General features: G+C 35.4%; 5 protein-coding genes across 23 annotated transcripts; 3 read left to right on the top strand and 2 right to left on the bottom strand.

Annotated features, from left to right (window-relative positions):
* The first annotated feature begins 277 nt into the window (after positions 1-277).
* Positions 278-7,552, top strand: LOC111284980 (topless-related protein 1-like). 9 transcript variants are annotated; one of them, XM_022874162.2, is made up of 25 exons: positions 278-392; positions 972-1,065; positions 1,175-1,354; positions 1,466-1,579; positions 1,684-1,842; positions 2,052-2,229; positions 2,322-2,445; positions 2,534-2,604; positions 2,692-2,839; positions 2,931-3,040; positions 3,139-3,208; positions 3,305-3,378; positions 3,460-3,555; positions 3,630-3,725; positions 3,809-3,936; positions 4,040-4,274; positions 4,398-4,562; positions 4,825-4,968; positions 5,284-5,394; positions 5,523-5,705; positions 5,962-6,090; positions 6,178-6,273; positions 6,398-6,586; positions 6,690-6,856; positions 7,217-7,552. In XM_022874162.2, exons 2-25 carry the CDS (start codon positions 983-985, stop codon positions 7,416-7,418), a joined length of 3,252 nt encoding a protein of 1,083 aa, XP_022729897.2. In that variant the 5' UTR covers positions 278-392; positions 972-982; the 3' UTR covers positions 7,419-7,552. The 9 variants fall into 9 exon arrangements, with proteins under 9 accessions (XP_022729897.2, XP_089618910.1, XP_089618909.1 ...); XM_089762784.1 differs by having other exon boundaries at positions 4,849-4,968; XM_089762783.1 differs by having other exon boundaries at positions 2,540-2,604.
* A 484-nt stretch (positions 7,553-8,036) lies between these two features.
* Positions 8,037-9,856, top strand: LOC111285920 (uncharacterized). Its single transcript, XM_022875617.2, has 3 exons — positions 8,037-8,431; positions 9,101-9,159; positions 9,243-9,856. Exons 1-3 carry the CDS (start codon positions 8,312-8,314, stop codon positions 9,586-9,588), a joined length of 525 nt encoding a protein of 174 aa, XP_022731352.1. The 5' UTR covers positions 8,037-8,311; the 3' UTR covers positions 9,589-9,856.
* Positions 9,857-12,611: 2,755 nt separating this feature from the next.
* LOC111285922 (heparanase-like protein 3) lies at positions 12,612-15,096 on the top strand. The gene is made up of 9 exons (XM_022875618.2): positions 12,612-12,812; positions 12,900-12,936; positions 13,020-13,203; positions 13,270-13,418; positions 13,546-13,776; positions 13,858-14,047; positions 14,132-14,257; positions 14,355-14,454; positions 14,540-15,096. The coding sequence occupies exons 1-9, from the start codon at positions 12,612-12,614 to the stop codon at positions 14,915-14,917; spliced, it is 1,596 nt and encodes a 531-aa protein (XP_022731353.2). The 3' UTR covers positions 14,918-15,096.
* Positions 15,048-19,481, bottom strand: LOC111285919 (hydroxyproline O-galactosyltransferase HPGT3-like). 7 transcript variants are annotated; one of them, XR_016343046.1, is made up of 12 exons: positions 19,135-19,481; positions 18,821-18,884; positions 18,614-18,663; positions 18,308-18,498; positions 18,078-18,138; positions 17,827-17,899; positions 17,460-17,583; positions 17,241-17,345; positions 16,780-16,830; positions 16,433-16,504; positions 15,921-16,033; positions 15,048-15,533 (listed from the first exon to the last, which is right to left on the bottom strand). XR_016343046.1 is itself a non-coding variant. In XM_089762792.1 (12 exons), the coding sequence occupies exons 1-12, from the start codon at positions 19,257-19,259 to the stop codon at positions 15,511-15,513; spliced, it is 1,035 nt and encodes a 344-aa protein (XP_089618918.1). In that variant the 5' UTR covers positions 19,260-19,481; the 3' UTR covers positions 15,048-15,510. The 7 variants fall into 7 exon arrangements, 6 of the variants coding, with proteins under 6 accessions (XP_089618918.1, XP_089618920.1, XP_022731346.2 ...); XM_089762792.1 differs by having other exon boundaries at positions 17,258-17,345; XM_089762794.1 differs by lacking the exon at positions 18,821-18,884 and having other exon boundaries at positions 17,258-17,345.
* Positions 19,232-24,173, bottom strand: LOC111285918 (putative vacuolar membrane protein YML018C). Of its 5 annotated transcripts, none has more exons than XR_016343045.1 (9): positions 23,330-24,042; positions 22,199-22,588; positions 21,706-21,920; positions 20,925-20,995; positions 20,735-20,836; positions 20,467-20,584; positions 20,230-20,365; positions 19,957-20,139; positions 19,232-19,267 (listed from the first exon to the last, which is right to left on the bottom strand). XR_016343045.1 is itself a non-coding variant. In XM_022875603.2 (8 exons), the coding sequence occupies exons 1-8, from the start codon at positions 24,116-24,118 to the stop codon at positions 20,077-20,079; spliced, it is 1,110 nt and encodes a 369-aa protein (XP_022731338.1). In that variant the 5' UTR covers positions 24,119-24,173; the 3' UTR covers positions 19,901-20,076. The 5 variants fall into 5 exon arrangements, 2 of the variants coding, with proteins under 2 accessions (XP_022731338.1, XP_022731336.1); XR_016343044.1 differs by having other exon boundaries at positions 19,232-19,394; XR_016343043.1 differs by having other exon boundaries at positions 19,232-19,358; positions 23,330-24,041.
* Between the last annotated feature and the right edge of the window lie 130 nt (positions 24,174-24,303).

Raw genomic sequence — 24,303 nt, forward strand, 5'->3', positions numbered from 1 at the left:
TTTTATTCCTTAACCAAGAAGTAAGAAACCTTATCTTGCAAGCACTTAGCGAGTGTTGTTCAATTACTCGATATGGAGAGTACACCTCAACTGTTGCTGTCATCTTTTAACAAAGTAGAAACAGCTGTCCCCTGACCTTTTGTCAGAGGGACCCACTTCAGCAACCTGTGAACTGCAAGAAGCTTATCATGGGAAGTGTGCCTATCATGATAAGCAAGGATACTTATCCTCGAAAGTGCTGCTTCCCTATAAAATACCCCTCTGCGATAGTCCCTTTAGAAACCCAAGAAGCGGCATCCTCTTGGGAGGAGAGAAATTCAAGGAGAGAAACTGAGAGAAAGCTCTGGTTCTCTGTTTCTTTGATTTGCTCTGTCTTTTTCTCTGTTTTGCAAGTAAGCTCTACTTTCATCAGTTTTCTCTTTTTTTCACCTTTAGATTTTTCCCACATGACGTTGTGTTCACATGCTCTTTTTCTATACCTTCTATTTTATAGGATCTTGAATTTCAACACAATAAAGTTACTTTACTGTTCTTGATTGGTGAAAAAACCATAAAATTTTTCGAATATTGGTTTGTAAATTTTTAATTTTGGACTTGTCAAGAAATATTGTTGTTTTTTTATTTTCCCCTGGGATTTCATCAGAAGTTTAATCTATTACGGTATTACCTTTGGTTTTCATTTTGATTGACTTCCTGATTTTGTGTTTTGAAACTGAGTTTTGATTATCTGTTTTCATCTTAAAGCCCCACCACCCATTTTGTGTTTGTTTTTTCGTTACTCTCTATCAAGTGGAAATGATTGTACCCAGAAATTGAGAGTAAACATTTGAATTCAGTGCTTCATACTTCAATCATGTTAGATGATATCTTGTAAAAAAATAAATAAATAAAAAGGAAAAAAAGTGGTACTTTGTCAGTTTGTCTCTTTTGTTTCTCTGTCTTATGTGAGAATCTCTCTTTTTACTTTGAAGGTTTAGTTTCAATGACGACTGCACTTAGCAGAGATCTGATCTTCCTGATCCTGCAGTTCCTCGATGAAGAAAAGTTCAAGGAAACTGTTCACATGTAAATTTCAATCCGAACTCCAAATACATTACTATTAGTAGTATTTATTTTTTCACAACCCATTTGATTTTATTGTTTTTATATGCCATTTTTTCAATGTTTTAAACAGCCTTGAGCAGGAATCAGGACTGTTTTTCAGCATGAAGTACTTTGAGGACCTGATCCTAGGCGGAAAATGGGAGGAGGTTGAGCAGTATCTTTCTGGGTTTACTAGAGTGGATGATAATCGTTATTCCATGAAGATATTTTTCGAAATCCGCAAACAAAAATACCTCGAGGCGTTGGACAAGTAAAATTAAAGTCTTCTGAATTAAAAAAAAAAAAAAATTATACAGTTTGATTATCCTTTTTGCTGCCATGCTGTATTCATTATCTTTTCTATGCTTTGATATGTGATCAGGCTTGATAGGGCCAAGGCTGTTGATATCCTCACCAAGGATCTTAAAGTTTTTTCCTCTTTTAATGAGGATTTATTCAAGGAAATCACTCAGCTCCTAACATTAGATAATTTTAGGTATATTTTCGGTTGAATTTTTTGGTGTTTCTATATTTCTTGTAGGTAAAAAACTAAAAACATTGCCCTTAGGCGGACTTTAGTAAATTACTCGGTTTCTGCAGGGAGAATGAGCAATTATCAACTTATAGAGATGCAAAGACTGCAAGAACAATTATGTTGATCGAGCTCAAGAAACTTATTGAGGCAAATCCTCTTTTCCGTGACAAGTTGCAGTTCCCCAACATTAAAAATTCAAGGTTACGGATGCTCATTAATCAAAGGTAAATTTCTATTTGAAGATCATCAAAACGAAAGACACTGTTTTCTTTCTGATTGAATTACTAAGGTAGCACTAACTACTGTTGAGTTGAGTGAGGATTCAGACAGTAGCATTCATATCCAGAGTTCCAGATATTAATGTTATTTTTTGGGTTTCAAAAAATGTTGTTCATCAATAAAAGGCGAACTAATTTTGATTTGCATCTGACAGCTTAAACTGGCAGCATTCCCTTTGTGCAAATCCTAGGCAAAATCCTGATATAAGAACTCTTTTGGTGGATCACAGTTGTAGAAATTCCACTGATCCATACACACAACTTGCCACAAGCAATCAGCATATAGTTTCCGCACAAAAAACAGAAGGTTTTATTCCATTGTGTGCAAATGGGGTAAGCATCTGGATTGACTCGGTTTTCTTAGCATCATTTGCTGATTTCACCGAATTTGTAAACACTGTTTCCTATTCTTTGTCCTCTGTAAGCCATTCCAACCTGCACCAACACCAGTTCAAACTCCATTTAGTGCATGGGTACCAACTCCTTCAAGCATGAATCACCCGGTAGTTTCTGGAGCAGGAGTGGGCTTTAGTGGCCCATCAAATCCCTGTAAGGATTCAATTACGTTTTTTACGCTCTAACTAAAGGTTGCACAATTAATTTTTGATTTCTAAATCTGTTCTATTGCCTGGTGTAGCTGCAGTGTCAAAGGGTATTGGGGATTCTGATAGTATGTCAAAGGCAAGGCCCTGTGCAGTTCCTGACAGGGTGAGTGAGTTAAACTCTAATTACATTAGTAAACTTTTATTTCAGTTACAGCCTACTTATCTTCACAGTTTTGTTCATGTTGGCCAGATAATGCTACCAGGTATGAGTCCCTCTCAGAATGGTTTGCAATTTAACATGACTGAAGAATTGCCCAAAACTGTTGCACGCACATTGAACCAAGGATCAGTTCCCACAAGCATGGACTTTCATCCTATTCAACAAACTCTCCTTCTGGGTTAGTTTTATTTTTATGATTGTTATTTCAGATATTCTTTTGTTTGGTTGGCTTAACAGTGACTAGTGTTTCCTTATATGACGTTAATTAGCTGGAACCAACATTGGGGAAATAAGTTTGTGGGAAGTTAGTTCTAGAGAGAAGTTATTTTCAAGAAATTTTCAGGTGTGGAATATTGGAGCAAGTTCGATGACATTAAAGGTATGTTGCCTTTGAAAATAAGTAAAAGAATCTAAAGACCATAGCTGTTTTCCATTTTCCAAGATGATCTCAATTCTAAATAGATTTTTGCAACCCAGGCAACTTTAATCAAAGATCCATCTGTCTCAGTAAGACGTGTGTTATGGAGCCCTGATGGTTCTTTGTTTGGTGAGATTTAACATATGGCATCACTTTATTGTTTGAAATAGGTTACCAGTTTAATAGCATTATTGTTTTGTAAGCTCTTGCTTTCCTTCCAAGCAGGAGTTGCATATTCTAAACACATGGTGCAGTTGTATACTTATTTTGGAGGGAATGACATTAGACAACATTTGGAGGTGGGTTCTCGTATTTTTTGCCTACAATATATCAAAGTGTATTAGTATTTTTTCTAATAAAATATTACTTTTAATGTTTAGATTGACTCTCATATTGGCGCTGTAAATGATCTAGCATTCTGTAACCCGTCTAACAAACTTTCAGTTATTACTTGTGGTGATGACAAGACCATCAAGGTTAGTTATGATAGAGTAGTTATTTCTTTATTGATAAGAACAATAGATCTTATATACTGATTTCTCTAGTTTAGGTGTGGGATGTAGCTACTGGAATTAAATTGTACGCATTTGAAGGTCATGAGGCTGCTGTACATTCTGTCTGTCCTCATTACAAAGAAAATGTCCATGTAAGGACTTTGCTTGATACACAGATTCTGCTTATTCATATGTTCTTGCTTCGTATGTTTTAGCTTATGATTTTGTTCTTCAGTTTCTGTTTTCAACATCAGTGGATGGCAAGATAAAGGCGTGGTTATATGACATGATGGGATCCAGGGTCGATTACTATGCTCCTGGTCACTCCTGTGTGACAATGGCCTATAGTACTGATGGAAAAAGGTTTGTATATAGGAACTGATCTATTTTCACAAATGGTTTTTTGATCATTTCCCTGTTCTATGAACAAATAGAAAATTCAGGCTCCTCTTTGAACTCTTTGTAGGTTATTCTCATGTGGAACCACAAAAGAAGGGGAGTCACACATGGTTGAATGGAATGAAAATGAAGGTACCATGAAGAGAACATACCAAGGATTTCACAAACCTTCTTTGGGAATTGTGCAGTTTGATACTACCAAGAATCGCTTCTTGGCAGCTGGTGATGATTATTCGATTAAATTCTGGGATATGGAAAATAGCATTCCTTTAATGACTGTTGATGCTGAGGGTGGACTACCAGTCAGTTTTTTTCTTTTTTTTTTTCATTTGTGTGGATAGTGGATAAATTCTTGAATGATAATTACATATTTTGCACCATAAGATTCATGGTTCACTTTGCTGATTTACTTTTCTGATTTCAAGGCAAGTCCACGTATCCGCTTCAACAAGCAGGGTTCCTTGTTGGCTGTTTCTGCAAATGATAATAAAATAAAAATTTTAGCAACAGTTGATGGTCTTCGATTGATGCATACATATGAAACTCATTCCCATATTACTTCAAGACATCCATCTGATGCTCCAGTGAAGGTAATTGACTGATTCTGAATTTCTATCCTTACAGTGCCTATGTATTTTCATCTGCAGCAAGTGCTTTACCAAAGTGGTAAACTGAGGTTCATTTCCTTCTCTCCACCGTGTGATTTTGCTAGCAACTGAACTTCAGCCTTAAAATCCTCTTCCCTTTTTTTTTTTTTTTTGCATTGCTTCTCTTTCTCTTAATTTTCACATGAATGTCTTGGTCTATTGACTTTAGAAGTATATTCAATATAATTTCAAAACTAATATCTAGAATGGTGACTCAAAAATGTTGGAGGATACAAAACCACGATCAGCTGAAGAAGTAAACCCAATGAAAGCAGGCAAGCTTACTGAAATTAGTACACCTGGTCAATTTCGTTCACTGAAACTCTCAGCTCATTTTGGAACAGATAAGGTATGATTTTTAGTGGATATCACTTTCATAAATCCATCCTTTCTTTATTAGTTTCTTTTCAAAGTACACTATCACTTTAAATGATTTTGTTGATACCGACCAACAATAAATTTAATTTGGTTCTTTTTCTGTTCACTTTTAAATGTCTTTATTGCTAAGGACAATCTTTAAAATAATGAATGTAATATCTGAATATACTAATGGAGTCAGCCATCAGAACTAATGCCCTTTTATTTTCCTCATAAACTAATAAACAGTTTTTTGCCGTGTAGTAGCCATAATTTTCTCATAGGCTTCTTTCTATTACTGCTTCAGATCACAAGGTTGATTTATACTAATTCAGGTAATGCCATTTTGGCATTAGCATTAAACGCCATTCATTTACTGTGGAAGTGGCCACAAGGTGACCTCAATTTGAGTGGGAAGGTAAAGCAATCTCCTCTCTATCATCTGAATCTGCTAAACTGAAGAGCCTAATGAGCAAGAAAATGTGCCATGTTTTGCGTTGTCCACGTTTGAATTGGTTATATTCTATCAAACTTTTTGTGGTGTAGGCAACAACAAAGGTTACCCCTCAACTAATACAACCAGCATCAGGCATATTAATGATCAATCATCGGATTGATGGTGGTAGCCCTGATGAAAATGTGCCGTGTTTTGCATTGTCCAAGAATGACTCTTATGTCATGTCTGCATCAGGAGGCAAAATTTCGTTGTTCAACATGATGACATTCAAGGTAATTTTAAATCATGCTATTGGTTACTTACAATGGTTTAGGTAAAATTGTTGGTTAAGGAGTTTTTAAATTTGTTCTACATTTTCAAAGTATTGTTTCAGGAAAGACAATCATCTTCTATGGTTTTAAAGAAATGTATAGTTTGCTGCAAAAATTTCTCGTACAGCAGAAAAGGCATTATTACTATTTGAATGGTTCATTGAGAAAAGTATTGTATTTTCGTTAACCACTTTAGATTTTTGTTGGGTAACTACAGACAATGGCAACCTTCATGTCTCCACCACCTGTGGCAACATATCTTGCTTTTCACCCTCAGGATAACAATATAGTTGCTATTGGCATGGAGGATTCCACAATTTACGTATATAATGTTCGTCTAGATGAGGTATGCTTTATTTTTATTGAAGGACTAACATCTTCATTGATATGCATTAAAGAGAACTCAGAGATGTTCATATTCTTTCCTTGGTAGCTCAATAGCAAGCTTAAGGGTCACTCTAACAGAATCACTGGCCTCGCCTTTTCCCACCTGTTAAATATACTTGTTTCTTCTGGAGCTGATGCTCAGGTAGAGTTTTTCCTTAAATGCATATGATTTTCTTTGTTTTGGCTCTGTCCTATCAGATTTTATTATAGCTTGATATGATAATTGATAAACTCTTGTATCTTGTGTTGATATGCACTTTTTACAGATCATTGTGTGGGACTCCAGTCAATGGGAAAGGCAGAAGGGTTGTTTCTTGAAAACTCTAGCAGGAAGGACACCCACGGCAAGGTCACACACCCAGATTCAGTTTCAGCTGGATCAGACACATTTGCTTGCTGTGAATGAGACTCAACTCGCCATATATGACATGAGGAAACTGGAGTGTGTAAAGCAGGTATGTCTTTATATGCAAGTGGAGTAGTTTGTTAGCAATCAAATGAGGAAATTAGAATTCTGTTGCATTAAAAGCTTTAAAATCGAATGTCCTGTCTTTTCAGTGGGCTATAGGAGAAGCTTCAGCACCAATCTCCCATGCAACATTTTCTTGTGATAGCCAGTTAGTGTACAGCAGTTTCTTGGATGGAACAGTGCGTATATTTGGTGCCTCAAATCTTCAATTACAACGCCAGATAAATCCCACTGCTTATCTGCCATCTGATGTCAGGTACTTAAATGACTGGCTTAGTCAATAACGTATCTCCCTAGATATGCTTTTCGTCGGCCTTGCTTCACTGAGAATCTGCTGCACGTGCGGTCATGACATATCTAAGCTGCACATATTCTTATTCCCATGGCAATGATGAGCACATCAACAAATTTTCAAATGATATCTTTACAAAATCCCTGTTTCATGAATCTTCAACTATAACAATATGCTTCCATGGTTATTTTTCTTCTTGATGATAAATGGGTGGTCTTCTTTGTTTATAAGAAGCATTCAAAGCCATTTTCTCCTCCTATGTTAGTGTTTGATGTTACTATTTATGCTTTGCTGTCAACATAATCTTTTGTTCATTCATTGCAGCTCAACTGTGTATCCACTTGTGGTCGCTGCACATCCCCAAGAACCCAACCAGTTTGCCCTAGGCCTAACAGATGGCAGCGTTTATGTCTTTGAACCACTTGAATCTGAAGATAAATGGGATGTTGTGCCCCAACGCGTTGACAATGGATCGTCAAGTAGCATTTCTCCTCAAGTTGCAGTCTTAGATCAACCCCAGGGCTAATAATCTGAACTTTGAACAAACCAATCTTAATGTGTGTTTATGGTATCAAGTTTTTCTTTATTAATAATGTAAAGCCTGGTTTAGACAGGTAGACTTCATCTTCTTCCTATAAGTCAATTTCTTTTATATGAGAATTGCTTTCTCCGTTTACATTAATCTGATAATTTTAAACACTGTAGTGACACAATATGAAAATAATTCAAAAAAATACATAAAAATAGTACGGTTTGAAATTTTTTAAAAAACATTATATATAAATTTGATAAAATAAGAAAATATTTCATGTTTAACTGTTGGAACGAATTTGATAGATAATTTTTCTATTTTACTGTTGTTTTACACGAAATATGCAAGGCTTGAATATACTAATTGTATATTTTTATTATTAATTATGATTTTTCGCTTAATAAATACTATATTTGATATTGTTACAGTAATCCTTCTGAGCTGACAATTGACAAGCCCATCTATTGGGTTAAATTTAGGCCCAAATATTAATGGGCCTAAAACCAAACTGAAAATATGATTTTGAGAAGGATAATTTAGGGCCCAAAATCATATGGTCAAATCTAATAATTTAGCCAGGCAACCGAAATCATGCCCATTTCTTGACCAAATCACACAGATCATGATTGTGTCCATGGATGAAGACAACGGTGTCAGTTCTAGCTGTCATCCACAACTCCAAGACCGACAGTCACTTTATCTCTAACATCAACCACTCTTTCTAGAACTCTGTGCTTGCGGATGCTAATAATATCTCTAAAACCCTAACATAAACCCCCAAAATTCCAAAAACCTAATTCAATCTTTAACTTTCTTTCTTTATTTGGGGTTCCTCTCTTTGTAGTTTTTAACTCCTCTCAATCTACGATACGTCCAAGGTCACGCAAATGGAAAGTCTAACCCAAAACGATGTCGTCTTGGACAGTCTCTTGGGCTTTGCACGGCAAGCTATGGTTGTCGAAACCGCCATTGTTGCTACAAAGTCTGTAGTTTGGTTGCTCATGATGGTATAATTTTCTTTTCGTTTTGCTATTTAATTTACGAAGGTGCAATTTCTCTTTTTGGGTCCATGGTTTTGAGTGGTCTTTGCTTTATAAAGATTTATTATTTTCATTTAATTTATTGGAAAATTGACGACTTTTCTGTGATAATTTGATTAAATTGTTCTAGAAGTTTGGAATTTTCTGCTTGAATGCAATTTTTGTTTTTAATCTTTTTTTGAGGCTAGGGATGTTGTTACTTTGCCTAATAGGTTGTCTAGAATATTTTGATTCTCATATAGTATTGTAGGATTTTAAGGAAGAATTTGGTTAGGATATTTATAGAGGAAAGAGTGTAGAAGATATAATGAGTTTTTGAAAGCATTGGTTGAGTTGATGTGGAATGTGAATGACATCAAGATCAAGCCACTGCTTTTAGGATTGAAGAGCTTTTTCATTGTGTTGATTGTCTTATTTTTTATGTGTTTTGGTGCAAGAATGCTTGTTTGTTTGTTTGTTATTTGTTCAAAAAATATATTATTTGTGATTCATTTGGTAATGGGTAATATCATTTTTCCTATTTTTAAAGATGTGTCCTTTGATGTGACAATCTGCTTACTTCTTACACGTTGCTCACAAACTGCACTTGGAAGAACGTTGTTTTTCTTCTCAGTATGAGTTTGGTGTTTTTTCCAGATGGGGACTCTGCCTAATGGAATTGATATCCTCATCAAAGATCCTGAAGCATATGCAGGGTTAGTTGCATTAATTATCTTTTCTAACTTGTTCTTGTTCTTCTTCTGTGGAATGGGGAAAATTGGTCAATTTGCTTTTGCAGGTTTCCACTTGCTCAGCTTCTTGCGGTAAGAAAACGTGGTCCTGAGAACAAGGATGCCAGTGACACTGAGGATGACGATGATGAGGAAGAAGAAGCAGCAGATGATCAAGATGAAGATGCAGGTGAGGATGAACCTGGTGAAGATGGTAAAGATGAAGGGGATCCAGAGGATGAGCCTGAGGCAAATGGAGATGATGGCAGTGGAGATGAGGATGATGAGGACGAGGATGATGATGATGATGATGACGATGATGGTGACGAAGAGGAGGAAGAGGAAGAGGAAGAGGAGGAGGAGGAGGAAGAAGAGGAAGAGGAGCTTCAGCCACCAGCTAAAAAGCGGAAATGAGCTTAAATCTCTTTTTCTTGTTTTTTATTGTCTTGTTGAGGTTAGGGGTATGGTGTAGTGAGAAGTTAAGATGGGCCGACAGGTTACACACTAGGGTGTCTGTCTAAATTGGAGTAAAGAACATTGTGACATTTCTGGAAATCAGCCTTGTTTGATATTTCCTAAGATACAGTTCTAGTATCATTGTATAAGCTCTGCTTTATTCTTCTCTCCTATTACTCCTTTGTATGACTTGCTCCTTAAAAATGGTACCGCCTGGCTTACGGCATCTTGTTGTCCTTAAGATTCCATGAGGAGGCTTGGTACTTTCTGAAGAATGTATAATGTTTTTTCAGGAAAAATGGGATGGGTGAGGAGTAAAGTGGAGGGATGTGAAAGGAAAAACACTCTGCCTGATCTTTTACTAACCAAATTCACTCTGGGAGGAAATTCCCACTGGCTCTTGACTTTTGATGTTAGAAATATATGAAACAGAGCCAAAGCCATTATGCGATGTGAATGTTTAACTTGAGGTAGAAATGATATAACTTAAATGCTAATTAATAATTTAACATTTTCCATTTTTATGATGTATACTTTAAAATCCGTTTACTGAGTGGAAATGGATTTTAATATGCTTGCCGGTAGGCAGTCGGTGACTATTATTATTGTAATTTCCTAACCTTTTTCTTCTGTTCATTTCTTATTTTGTTAGTAAAGTTGCTTATGCATCCAAAGTTAAGGCTGTCATTTTCAAGGATTCTGTAAAACTTGTAACAAACTCGAAATAAAGAACAAAAGAAAAAGGCTTTGTGCATCCAAAGTTCAGGCATTGTTTTCTCACTACAAACTAGGAGGAAATGTTTCTAACAGGCCTCAATAATGGACCCAGACGGCTACAACAGAAAAGGAGGATCCCAAGCATAGGCGAAACTGATTGAAGTGAAACCTTTCAAAGCATTGCCTTTGATGACGAGGCAATTGTCACCTTGCTTCTGGAGGATGTTGGATCCTCAGTTTCAACAGACTGGAATCCCTGGCAAGCAAGCTTTAGTTCGTATTGAGTGCTTTTGCAGTTGTTGGTAACTGCCACCTTCCATTCAGGCTTCCCTTGTATCTCTTTTCCAGTTCTGACAGAGCCAACAGTGATGTCATTCAAGACGCAAAGACAAAACCCCGCATTGAAATTAGAAAAAACTTCGACCAAGTTGTCTGAAATTCTTTGTATTGTCTCAAAATACAAAAGACTAAGTAGCTAACCTTTGCTAACGAGACTCAAACTACAAAAGTCTTAGTTGATGAAGCCACTGTTTTGATTAAAGCTTCTGATCGATTTCTTGTGTCCTAGGGTACATCTGTGTCGATTTACATAATGTTTGGGCAAATCGTAGCTTTAAATTCATTCCTCGATAATATTGGTAATGCATCTTCGTTTTAATGTTTTCTCATTTTGGTCAAAATTTTTATGGCAAGATATCGCTACTTCAATATGTGAAAGGGCAAGTCAACTAGTGTTCAAAGCAGATTTTGCACATTGAAAACCACTTAGGTTGAGCTTTTTGGACATCTTCTTTGCTTCTTTTTCATTAAGTTTGAGATTTTTCCAATAAACACTTGATAGGACTACTAAAACTTTTCCATAAATGCAAATAACTCAAATGGAAATTTAATTAATTTTTGAAGTTTTTTTTTTTAGCTGAGATTAGGTGTAAATGTTTAATCAGACCGTTAATGTCTGATTATAAAATAAATATATCAACCAATAAAAATAAAGAAATGAAGCTCAGGTTCCTTCTTGCCCATACCCCTAAATAATGGATAGCCATAGAGGATATTGACAAATAAGACTTGAGACGCATGACCAAGATGTACAATGTGACAACCTCTTGGGAGCTGGAAATGTCTAATCTTTCTTGAGTGTGCTTGGATAGCTTCACTGAATTAAAAATGGTGTCTGGAGTCTCAGATATTGACCTCTTACACTAAATATTTATTTTCTGGAGAAGTAGGGGAATCCAATTACGACAGAAGTTTCTTGACATTTTATCTGTTTGTTTTAATTATTGTAAGAAGAACGCTGCACTTGCAATTGTGATCATGGTTGGTGATGAACTAATCATAGAGTACTGTAATTGCCAATTGGTTTGTTAGGCTCCATCTTTTCTTTAATAGGTTTGGTGAAGACTTTAGTTTTCCCATTTGAGTAGATGCTCAATTACCAGTTACATCGATGAATGGACCAATGCTAAAACAATTAAATGATGACAAAATTATCAATAGAGATTTTTTTTTTTAATTTTTATTCAAATGTGTATGAATAATTTTGTGAATTTGGCTAAATGATTATTGAATCCATGCAATAAAATAAATGGAATAAATCCGATTTTTATTGATACAATCTGAACTATTATCAGCAATTCATACTGAATTATTTTCTGATATAAAAAATATACATACTAGAAAAATAGCTTATCTTTGATTCTTCTTGATGACAAAGTTTTTGTCAAATAGATGCTTCACCAAATTATAAATATTTTATTGGAAAATGGGTTTCGTGTTATATTATCTGATCTGATAAGCAAAATAATTAAGGATGAACTTTCAAAACTGAAAAGTTCAAGTAACCTTGAGCTAGAAATCTGCAAACAGGTTCTTGAAAGTCAAAAATTGGTTATGCCCTTTGGGTTTTTTTTCTTTTGTTGGAAAGACTAATTAATCATCAAGATTCTTAGCTTCTACGTTGGACTTTTATGTGGCAAGAGAACAGTTATTAAGTTCTCACCTGCTACATCTGCCCCAGACCCCAGTAGTATAAATTATAAATTATATTTTATTTTAAGTAATCATAATTCAGATGTACCTAGCTTGTTTTTGATTACTTCAAATCAGTAAACCTATCGAAAGCACCTGCAATCTCTCACAAACCTATAATCTGCATTGCTGTACTTGTAGTCATACATAATAGCTGATAGCAGAAGGTGTTGTAGTTCAACAAAATGAGTTTCCTGCCAAAGCTTCTATTTTTGTATTTTTGGCTGTTTTGGATGAATCAAGTCTCTGTCTTTGTCACCTCACAAAGGAGAGGACGGTCTGGAAATGTTATTAGCGGCACTGTTTTTGTTAATGGAACAGTTTCAATAGGAAGAACAGATGATAATTTCATCTGTGCTACTCTGGACTGGTGGCCTCCTGAAAAATGTGACTATGGAAAATGTAGCTGGGGCAGAGCTTCTCTTCTTAATCTAGTAAGCAGCTTTTCCTTATGCCTATCGAATAACAAAATAGCAGAAAAATCATTTTCTGAAACTCTAATGTCTGCGCCACTTTTATAGGATCTTGCCAACCCCATATTGTTAAATGCTATCAAAGGTAAGCTGTTATTTACATTCGCTTTAGAAGGAAAGATACAGATGGAAGTTCACTACTGGTATTCATACTTTTTTCTATTGCAGCTTTTTCGCCATTAAAGATCAGAATGGGTGGAACCCTGCAAGATAATGTGATTTATGAGACAAAAGGTGATAAAAATCCTTGTGTACCATTTACTAAAAATAATTCGGAGATGTTTGGTTTCTCCAAAGGTTGCTTACCTATGTCTAGATGGGACGAACTCAACATTTTCTTCAAAAAAGCTGGGTAAGAAATTATACTTTATTAACTTCTCCATGAATACAAGTATTGTAATCCTTCAATCCAATTCAGGGCTATGGTGGTTTTTGGATTAAATGCACTAAGTGGGAGGACTGTAGGTCTAGATGGCTCTGCTGTGGGAGCTTGGAATTCTAGTAATGCTGAGTCGCTCATACGATACACTGTCAACAAGGGCTATACTATTTATGGTTGGGAACTTGGTACAATCTCTCTCTCTCTCTCTCTCTCTCTCTCTCTCTTAATATGCAGTTTAATGTCTAGGGAAAAAATGAATGCGACTTAATCTAATACAATGAAATTTCTTAAATAAAAATTGGGGTGATGCAGGTAATGAGCTGTGTGGCTCTGGCATTGGAGCAAGAGTTGCAGCAGATCAATATGCAGCTGATGTGAACTCTCTTCGAAACATTGTTCAGAATATATATAAAGGCTTCAAGGCTAAGCCACTAGTGATAGCACCAGGAGGATTCTTTGAAGCAAATTGGTTTATAGAATTTGTACAAAAAACACCTAAATTGCTTCAAGTAGTGACACAACACATTTACAACCTTGGTCCAGGTATAACAAAAAAGTAAATTGCAGTGTTTAAAAAATATATTTTCCTTTATTTTCCAGTAACTTAGTTACCCTTGTATGTAGGTAATGATAATCAGCTTACCAACAAAATCTTAAATCCATCTTATCTAGATGGTGGGCACCAGATCTTCAGAGACCTTCAATCAATTTTGCAGAATTCAGCAACTTCAGCAGTTGCTTGGGTTGGTGAAGCAGGAGGAGCTTATAACAGTGGCCAAAATCTTGTCAGCAATTCATTTATCTATAGTTTCTGGTAAGCTGCATATTTCCTGTTGTTCATATTACATCTAGGCTTAATTTGACATTGTTTCTATATTGACTTTTACAAATTAAACAGGTATTTAGACCAGCTAGGGATGGCATCTTCCTATGATACCAAAACATACTGCAGACAAACATTGATTGGTGGAAACTATGGCCTGCTTGACACTTCTACCTTTGTCCCACATCCAGATTATTATAGGTTTAGATCTAATGATAACTTTTAACCAATTTTACATGAATCTGAAAATCAATCTTCAATAAGTGCAAAAAGTCAGATAGATATATTCATATTGCAGTGCTCTTCTCTGGCATCGGTTAATGGGGAGCAATGTCCTGTCTACAAGCTTCTCTGGGTCAAAATTTATACGAGCTTATGCTCACTGTTCCAAACAATCTGTAAGTAAATGCTTCACTCAGATTTGGTATCAAAGCAATGTTTATCTCTATACTCGGCTAAGGATCAGGTTTTCCATTTTAACAGCAAGGAATCACACTGCTACTCATCAACTTAAATTCTAAGACTACGGTTCAAGTCCGTGTTTCGACTGAAAATCCTGCTAGTAATGGAGGTTTGAGTTTGCAATCAGAGGAACAAATTCCAAGAATAAATTTTGCAACCATGTCTAGAAATTCTAGTGTTAATGGAAACACCAGAGAAGAGTACCATTTGACAGCCAAAGATGGGAATTTACAGAGTCAAAATGTGGTTTTAAATGGGAAAGTACTCACACTAAATTCTTCTGAGGGCATCCCTTTTATGGACCCAGTAAACAGGAGCATGTTAGATCCAATCATCGTTGCTCCTTTTTCTGTTGTTTTTTCTCACATTCCAAGCATAAAACTTCCTGCTTGTAAGTAAATAATGTTTTGTCTTTAAAAATTTGTTGTCTGATTAAAGGGGTACATCATCACAAATAATCATTTCTTTAAAATACCTATATAAATAAATCGTCACAAACAACCACTGAAGCAAAACCAAAGCGCAAATATCAGCAAATTCCAACTATGCACAATGTAATAAGAAAGGCAGATAAATCTGCATTCAGAAATTAGTCAAGAAAGGAGTCACTGCCTCACTGGCACACAAATTTGAGTCAATTGTGAAAAAATATTGAAGCTATTTCATTGAAGAAACGAAAGACTATTGAACTTGATCATACCTTAAAAAAAATATATCCTCCTTCCTCCCAACCATTAGTTAGTATTTAACACCAATTGCATATTAACCCATGTTCATTCTCCAAAAAATATCCTATGTCTATATCAACATCTAAAAGAATGATCCATCCGACGCTCTAGAAAATCCCCTCACTGCAGCTGTATTCAGTAAAAAGATGTCCACATGATGTTGCAAAAAGCAATATTGACACTCAAGTGTCTATCTGAGTGCAATAATGACAACCCCCAAATTAGTGGCCTTTAAACTGATGAAAAGTTAGACATGTTCTCTTCTCAAGCCTCAGAACACACTTTATCTGAAAATTAGACAGTACAAGATACTCATTAGCACATGCTGCATTGTTAAGTTAGTAGGCTCCCTGCACCTTGAAGTGTATATTTGATAAATAAAACCATAAACTATCTTTCACAGAAATAAAAGGCAGAAATGCATGCTTATTGTAATAGCCACCTAAAGATCAAAACAGGTAAAGGAGCCAACTGCTAAGTCCTAATGCTCATATCCTGTGTCTGAATGATGATGAAAGAAATGAGGGTTATTCTGATGATTAAGTTGATTTGTGTGTTAACTTGTCTATTTATTTTTCTGAAATTGCAATCATTGATCCAAGCAAAAGAGATCACACATATATGTAAAAGCTATAAAAAGTTTTAACAAGAATAGAGCATGGAGGTGAGTTCACCTTGTCTAATGCTACTGCAGCAAAGACGATTGTCATCTATATAAGTTGCCTGGACACCCATAATCCAAGATCCTACCGATATATCATCATGAGCATATGTCTTCAAAGATGCACTGCATGTAATACAAGCTAGCTGAGGTACATTTTCAAATTCATTCAGACATTTTAATAAACTTAAGTCACATTCAGTGGAAGCAAGAAATAGTTCACAGCACAAACTTTTCAAAATGAATCTCTGACTATGTTAACTTTGCAAGCAAAGAAAAGCATTTGATAATTGACACATAAAGCAGATATGTATTTAGCCTATCTGCTATCTGCCATTCAGTTTCTAACATATAAATACTCTGCAGATGGAACCCTACTCTGACATGATTAGAAGTTCTTATGGCACCCAAACCGTATTAATCACTAGTGTCAAGACACCTTAGTTTCTTTTCAGTTTCAGAACCTCAAAGTAGAGTGTGTATCTCATCCTTTCAAAGTTATAGCATCAACAAATAACAACTAACCTGTTTATGTTGATATACCGCGCAAGATTTTTGGTGAGTATAAGAAGGGAACCAGAGGCATGCCGGAAATAACTGAATAGAAGAACATAACCAATCAAGTTATCATATATAGAAATTGCTTTGTAACTGGCTACCATATTAAGGAGGATAGGACCCCTTTTGAAGAAAGATGATACTCAAGTAGACCCTTGTACAATAAGTAAAAAGTTACAAAGTAAATGAACTTTAAGTGTTCATGTATTTAACAATTATATAACTACAAAGAGGGAAAAAAAAAAGAGAAAAGTATGAAAAACACTTAAAAGTACCAATCTGGTAGTGCAATCATCCACAAGCTAGATACTTACGATTTCTCATCCCCAAATTTCCACCATTCAGGTTCATACCAAGGCCTTCCCCTAAAATCAACAAAATTTAGGTTCTCAAAAGCTGAAGTCAGAATCTTAGAATGTAAACAACTCAAGCTCAAAATAACATTTTAAAACAAAGAATATCCTCCCAGATTTCATTAGGGGAAAAGCATAATAATCAAACATTCAAAGATAAATAACAAGAATATCTAGACATGCTACAATAAAAACAGAAGCAGCTATAAGGAAAAAAAAACAAGTACATTGTATAATTTTATTTACTCACAGATGCATTATCAACAACATTTTCTAGCTTCCATAATGGGATTTTTCTTTTCTTTTTTTGAGAAGATTGCAATTGGTATGAGCAATTGAAGGAATTTGGAAAATGTATAAAGTAATAGCATACTGGTGCATTTTTGGGATCCATCTTGGGTAAACAGAGAATATGTACTAACATATAAAAGATACATACTCTTCAGCAACCACTTCTCCTGACTTCATGCATCCAATATAAGCACTATCTTGGCCACGTCGATGTTCAAGAAGTCCAATCAACCCCTCTGTTAAGTAGAAAAAAAGAGAAGATATATTAGAGTTCCAGTGAATAAACATAAATAAGTCAAGAACCAAAAACTGGACATATTCTATACAAATGAAAAAGGGCAAAGTCCTACCTAGGTCAATGTCAATATTGTCATCGACTTTGATGTAAAACTCAGCATCCCAATTTTGAACTGCAGTACTGAAGAAGAATTTTACTTTCTTAGGAAGCTCCTCTTGAGCCTCTTCATGACCCTCCTGATAAGTCAACATGAGGTATGCAGGCTTAAAATCTATGTTTAAGCCAGTCAGATTTCAATAAGCAAGTGGAAAGAGAAAATTTTATAAAAACCAAAGTCTTGAATCCAATTACAGAAACATTCGGATAAAGGTCTTTCTACCAATGCAGCCAAAAGAATCAGCATTCATGCAGGATATCTAGGCCTCAAAGAAAAAGTTCAATAATCAAATTTGCAATCATAATCAAACTCTATCACTTACAAGAATAAGGAAATCCTTTGTCTTACGATTTTCCTCATCAATATTGCGATCCAAGCTATCACCTCTATTAGCACTACCAATTTCAAAGTAGTTAATCCCATTAGAGCCACCATTTGCAAAATTGTTAACAGCAGAGGAGTGAAACCGAACACAGAAGAGAATTAATCCATATAAAAAGCAAGAGAATAAAATAATGGTTGAAGATTATGAAAACCATGAGAATGAAACAAGGGTTGAAGATTATGGAATACCTCCGACCAATCACAAATCGTATCACTACTCCTCTTTCCTCAAGTTTTTTTAACGCATCACCTGTCAAAACCAGAAGAATGTAGGTAAGAAAAGGTTTCTACAGCAAAGTATATGTTCTAAGAACACAACAGCATAGTAGTAGAAAGAAATACTCTCAAGCACCAGAAATTTAAAAGCCGAAAGAAAACCTAAAATCAAGCTTTAGGCTATAAGAAACCAGCATACTCACCTTTTGGCATCCAAGATCCTCTAAATGTATTTCGTTTCAAGTGACTACCAAATCCAGTATAAACTCCAATAACTGCAAGAAGCTTTTGTTCTGAAGAAGACTCACTTTGTCGCAACTGGTGCTTGAGGTATCCTTGACTCTTAGCTAACGTCAAATCCATCTCCACTTCTACAATCCTCCTCTCTAGATCCCTAACGTTCAAATTCATTATTCAAATGATAGCACAATGCCAAAAGCAGCAACAGTCAAATTAGACCATAACAATTGTGGGACAGCGATGGTAAGAACGAGAATTGAGGAACATACTTGCATCCTAGTACCATCAGCTTATCTTCGACAGTAAGGACCTTCGGTCTCTACCAACAGAAATACAGAAACATCAGAGGGAAAATTGTTGCTTAAATCTTACTAAACAGTTGGTTAGGTTGCTGCAATAATCTAATAAATAGACATATTCTCTTTTACCAACAAATAGTATCAGAGGAAACAGTTGTTTGGCTTCTGAGTCCTAACCTGTTCAATGTTCTTCTTAAGAAGATTAGAAAGCAATGTTCTGTTCTCTGCATCTTGCCACAACCTAATTTTTACCAAATTTTCGAAAAATAAATAAAGAAATCCCCAATTCTAATTAAGCAATTTGTTAGCCACGGAAATTCATAAAAGAAAAAAAAAGTAATAATTAACAAAATTTTCAGATTTGGTGGAATATAAATTTGAATTTTATCATTTTTTTTCCAAATAAATTCCGAAACGAAAAAAATTCCAAGAAACCGGCACAGTGGAATTAACAATTGAGAAACAAAAATGAAGATAAAGAAATTACGAACCGGCCAGCGACGTAGAGCCAAGCGACGCAAGAGAAAAAGGCCATCACCAAAGAAGGCTTGGATGTCTGTAGATTCTTCGATCTCCATCGCCTCTCTGCTTGTGTCGTCGTAGGCAAACCTTCCATCTCACTCTCTAACACAGGTACAGAAATCAGAACGGAGATTTAATTGCGGTATCTAATCTCTATTCTATTCGGATAATTACAATGATCGAGCGAGAGGATCTGAGAATGAGAGATCAGCGTAGGTATTCGAGTCAACTGTGGAGAAATTAAGGAGAATCACATAGACAGAAACAGACGAAATTTTGAACTGAAACTTCGAAGGGAGAAGAAAAAAACACGAACAGAAAGAGATCTGGTACAGAGCGGTTACTTAAGAGATTTAAGAGCCAAGGTAACCGACGTTAACCAGCCCACTTATATTTGGGCCTAATGCTTCTGTTTTTAGAACTTGAGAGAAAATAAAAAGTAGGAGCAAATAGCCCAAACAGTACGACAACGTTTGATGCACAATAAGACATATGCCGTGATGCAGTCCAAACGTATATTATATCTGTAGTTACAAAACAGTTCATTGGCTATAAAGTTCATGTAATCAAAATAAATCTTTTGATTAAAGAGCATATCTTACAATTTATCTTACAACTAAGGCAAAACAAATCTTTTGATTAAAGAGCATATCTTACAATTAAGACTCAATGCCAAAACAAACCAAGAAACACAAATGAGGATTTCTCTTTTTTTTTTTTTAGTGGGCTAGTAAATTTAAAAATAAAAACAAGGATTTCATTTACAAAAGATCGGTTACGTATAACATTACTTTCATCATTTTCCCCAACAAACCATAGCTTGAAGGAAGTTTATGCAACAAATGACGGAGATAATGGCTCCTGACAAAGAATGAAGATGGTCTAATTCAGCTATAGGATTTCCACAAATGCTACAATCCCAACTTTCTTGAGAACCAGTCTGAAAGATTGGCTATTACGAATCCAGCAAACACCTGCAATACACCGTAAAGGAATGTGAAAGATAGAACATCCGGTGTCACACAAAATCTAATAAACCATGTCTCTGTGACAGAAGAATTTACCTGAGCTGAACCAAGAATGTAAATTGCTGAGTAATGACGGCCGTGAAGGACCATGTCGGCCATCATTGCAAGAGGGATGGTAAGTGACATGCCCAATGTGGCTACTAGAGGAGTTGTCCACACAACACATAAAGCCCTAGAGGGAAGACAGGTAATTTGAAGAATTTAAGAGGGAATGAAACAAGAAGATCGTAAAGGTTAGTAAGTTGCATGAAGCACTTGGAGAAGGAAACATACCAGAAGTAGTCAGAGAGGACACTTCCAAAAAAGCCATTCGCAAGAACTACTTCATCCAATTTAGCAGAGTGTGGAATTGTAAATTTGGGTTCTATCCCCAAGGCTGTCAATGGCCAAACTGAAATAATATTTAGAGAAACAATTAGATTGCTAATTAAACGTTGTGATATACTCTTTTGAGCAAAAAGTCAACTAATTGCTTTAAGAATTTAGAAACCAACTTCAATGACTTATTTGATAAGAATATTAATTCTCAGATGACTCTTACCAAGCCACCATAGCGCTACAAGTGTAAAGAGTCCTATGTATCCAAACAACTTTTGAACATCAACCCTTTCTCCTTCCTCACCAGCAAACTTTTTAAGCAGCACTGCAAGATATTTGAAAAATGGAAGAAAAGATGACAATTTGCCTTAAAGAATGGTAGAAGAATGGATAAAAGAAGTATTCAGACAAACCTGTAAATAGCCCATATGACATGGCTGAGAGGAGGCCAAAAAGATCACCAACGAGAGAGCGTTTCCCATTGCTAAACACAAACATCAACTGTCAATGTTCAAAACATACATTACAAAGAGCAAGCTAGTAGGGAAAAAGAAAACCCAATACTAACAGCATATTCTATGAAATATGGGTAAGAACCGATCTGAATAATCTGTAACTACATGCACGATACTAATACAGCTATAGCCAAATGGAAGTACCATGTGAAAACACCAACTATATATGAAATGCTTTTAGCCAAAGTAATTAAGTACCACATGATTTAATGAAAGAGATCTTCTACATGATGAAACTTAACTATCACTTTTTATATGGTAATGTTAATAACTAAAGCCCAGCAGCTTATGGAAGCAAACAGGAAAGTTTGAATTATAAAAGAAAGCGATTCCAATCACCAAGCTTTTCTTTACCACAATCCATAAAAATGTTGCAGAGAATTGTAATGATAAACTGAATGCTTTAGAAGAAAGTAAGGGTACACCCAAAACTTGCAAAAAGGATTTTGGAGGAAGGGTATAATCCACTAACCCTCTTTTTTGAACTATAGTTGATTTGGCAGCACTGTTACTTGCGTGAAAATAGCAGTGCCAACCATAAATCAGAAGTGCATAAATATGTCTAGGGATACATGCATGTGTGTGTTTATGGCATAGAGTTCATCAAGACAACATGATACAAAATAAAAAGTCTGCCAACATTATACATGTTGAGACATTAAAGACATAATGAACTTACGAAGAAGAACCTATTGAATCGTCGGCAGCCCAAGTTTTTCCCAGAGTGGTCATGGCGACACCGGCCATGCTGACAAAGACGGCAACCACCTTTGCTACATTCAATGAATCTTGGCCCAGAAAAGCACCAATAAAAAGAGTAAAAAGTCCTGAAGTAGAGGACAGCACCGTTGTACTTGCTACACTTGTACGTGCAAGAGCAGCATTTGATAAATACTGCAAACAACCAAAAACCATTAGCAATAACTCTTTTACGTTCCATTGCTCATATGACTTGTATCCAGAAATAGTGCAGAATCTTTCCCACAAAAACTATACTATCAATGCAAAAACTACTCTTTTTAGGGAGAATCCTCTGCTTGTTTACAATGTTATGAAACCAAAAAAGACTTGCATATTCAATGCACAAACTTGAGGCTAAAACTTTAACAGAACAAAAGAATGTGAAAAGGGAAATGCTGAATTCTAAAAAATGCTTTGCAATCATTAATTACCTCTGTTACAAACCAGATGGGAGCAATATAAAATCCAAAGGTAGCAATCTCCCTTGTGGTAAGTTCTTTTTCCTGTTTCAGAAAGTGCACTTCATCTTTGTTTTTAGTAACCAACGACTTTCCCTCTATGTGAGGTGAAAGATCTGCATCACTGCCATTCCTAGCCGAAGTCCCTTGAAGTTCCATTTCATATATTTTGTGCCTTAGAGGAGAATTAAGTTCAATGGAAGTCTCATCTATGCTCTCTATATCTTTAACAGTTTTAGAAGATCGACGTCTTAGCAAGTTACATAGCCAATCCTTCATAAATGCTATTGGAAGGTAAATTACCATTAGCGAAGCTCCAAGATATGTAACCGCAAATGGCTGCTTATAGTCAGTAAAGATATCCTGTGCACGAGATATCAGTTAGTTTGAATTTGGAATAGCTTCAAACTATTGTAATGCACTGTAGGATCATGATAATGTGTCAGACTCCAAAAAAAATTATGTATGCGTAATCAACCAATGCAGAAGCATGAAAAACCTTCGTCTGATACATACATAGAACAACTCCTAAATGACATCCCTCAGAATCGCATTCAAAGATTATAAATGCATGACTTTTTCACTCTGATAAATCAGACAGCATATTCAGCTAAACAGACCTCAATCTTTACAAGATTTAATCATTCAATGACATAAGTCATAAATCATTGCATGTCACTTGTGTACTACGTATGACCAATTATAAATGAGATTAAACCCAATTAATTAACAATGAATATGCAAATATATGACGAATTAATCACGTAAGACCTCCACCATATTGCTCTAAAGAAAACATTTGATGAATTAATCAAGTAAGACCTTCAACATATTGCTATAAAAAAAACATTTTTGGGCCAAAAAGAAACTTTATTAATAAAAGGAGAGACCTTTCAAACGTTAATAAAAGGAAAGACCTTTCAAACGTTCAATTATTCATGACATGTCAATTGCAGCAACCCAAACCAATTCAAAACTATAAAAAAATGAAAAAATTGATCAAGAACGTAAACAAATGCACATTTATGGACACATTAATTAAAATTAACAATTGGAATCCAAAGAAACTAAACAAAAAAAAAAAAAAGGAAATTGAAAACTAACCTGTGTTACTTCTGCAGAGGTTACCCAAATGACAACAACAGTGGCTATCAAGAACAAGCCAGCCTTATATCTCCAACCCATTAGAAATGAGAAAAGACCCAGATGCAGAAAAACCACAGGAATTTCAAAGATCTAACTGTTTGAACCAGATCTTAAGCAGGTTTTCTTGGCTGTCGACCCGCCACCGACACGTTAATATAAGATCCAAGATGGCGTAGGCTTCAATGTTGAAGCTTAAGGAAAAGAGAAAGAATTGTGGGGCGGCTGGTAAGTAGCCAAAGAGGTGGGAGAGGATTATTGTTCTTGTAAATAAGAAAAGCCAAAAAAATTCTTATTAAGAAAAGAGAGGGACGGACATGGATTAGATACTACTTTCTTTTTGCGTCAAAATGGCAAGTTTTCCGTTGTTAATAATTTGACTCGGTTCAATTCCTTTTTCCGTCTTTTGGCTAGTAATTTCCTTTTTTTTTTTTTTTTTGCTTCCCTTTGATATTTCTATTCTACACACGTTTCCTTCTTTCTTTCATGACTCATTTTCTCCGCCATTTTACATTAAATGCTAACATTATAAAAACTAGATGCTGACTGCTGATTAATAAAAAATATATATATAATTTGTATTCCGCGCATGAATACAAGACATAATAATTTTTATATTCTATAAGTACTAAAAGTAAAACAAATAAACATAGATTGTTAGGTCGAAGAAAACCCAATTATTAAGCATAATAGAAATATATTTTAAGGTAAAATAGAATAAACTATTTGGTATACCTTAGCAAAAGGCATATTCTAGAGAGACAATTTGATGCGGAGCAAATTTGTTTTTGTTTACATATTTTATGGAACTACGATTTTGTTATGCTCTTTGAAGTAAGATGAAAAATCAAACTAAAATTATGCCAAAGATGCATTTGTGGCTAAGCATTGAGAGAAAGGGTGACAAAACAGCACTTAAAACAACCTGTTCCTTG

Source organism: Durio zibethinus, chromosome 6 (assembly GCF_047325235.1).
Source record: "Durio zibethinus cultivar Kanyao isolate XHJ-2024 chromosome 6, ASM4732523v1, whole genome shotgun sequence".
NCBI classification, from domain to species: domain Eukaryota; kingdom Viridiplantae; phylum Streptophyta; class Magnoliopsida; order Malvales; family Malvaceae; genus Durio; species Durio zibethinus.

Excerpts from the sequence above, each read along its gene's own strand:
- LOC111284980 (XM_022874162.2), top strand. The coding sequence starts at position 983 with ATGACGACTGCACTTAGCAGAGATCTGATCTTCCTGATCCTGCAGTTC. Across the intron at positions 1,066-1,174 it reads TTCAAGGAAACTGTTCACAT|CCTTGAGCAGGAATCAGGAC; the intron begins GTAAATTTCAAT and ends TGTTTTAAACAG. Across the intron at positions 4,563-4,824 it reads CATCTGATGCTCCAGTGAAG|AATGGTGACTCAAAAATGTT; the intron begins GTAATTGACTGA and ends ACTAATATCTAG.
- LOC111285920 (XM_022875617.2), top strand. The coding sequence starts at position 8,312 with ATGGAAAGTCTAACCCAAAACGATGTCGTCTTGGACAGTCTCTTGGGC. Across the intron at positions 8,432-9,100 it reads TAGTTTGGTTGCTCATGATG|ATGGGGACTCTGCCTAATGG; the intron begins GTATAATTTTCT and ends TGTTTTTTCCAG. Across the intron at positions 9,160-9,242 it reads GATCCTGAAGCATATGCAGG|GTTTCCACTTGCTCAGCTTC; the intron begins GTTAGTTGCATT and ends TTGCTTTTGCAG.
- LOC111285922 (XM_022875618.2), top strand. The coding sequence starts at position 12,612 with ATGAATCAAGTCTCTGTCTTTGTCACCTCACAAAGGAGAGGACGGTCT. Across the intron at positions 12,813-12,899 it reads GAGCTTCTCTTCTTAATCTA|GATCTTGCCAACCCCATATT; the intron begins GTAAGCAGCTTT and ends CCACTTTTATAG. Across the intron at positions 14,258-14,354 it reads CCACATCCAGATTATTATAG|TGCTCTTCTCTGGCATCGGT; the intron begins GTTTAGATCTAA and ends TTCATATTGCAG.
- LOC111285919 (XM_022875610.2), bottom strand. The coding sequence starts at position 19,259 with ATGGAAGGTTTGCCTACGACGACACAAGCAGAGAGGCGATGGAGATCG. Across the intron at positions 18,664-18,820 it reads TTAAGAAGAACATTGAACAG|AGACCGAAGGTCCTTACTGT; the intron begins GTTAGGACTCAG and ends TTCTGTTGGTAG. Across the intron at positions 17,346-17,459 it reads CAATATTGACATTGACCTAG|AGGGGTTGATTGGACTTCTT; the intron begins GTAGGACTTTGC and ends TCTACTTAACAG.
- LOC111285918 (XM_022875601.2), bottom strand. The coding sequence starts at position 23,410 with ATGGGTTGGAGATATAAGGCTGGCTTGTTCTTGATAGCCACTGTTGTT. Across the intron at positions 21,921-22,198 it reads CCATCTGGTTTGTAACAGAG|TATTTATCAAATGCTGCTCT; the intron begins GTAATTAATGAT and ends GGTTGTTTGCAG. Across the intron at positions 20,585-20,734 it reads TGTAGCGCTATGGTGGCTTG|TTTGGCCATTGACAGCCTTG; the intron begins GTAAGAGTCATC and ends ATATTATTTCAG.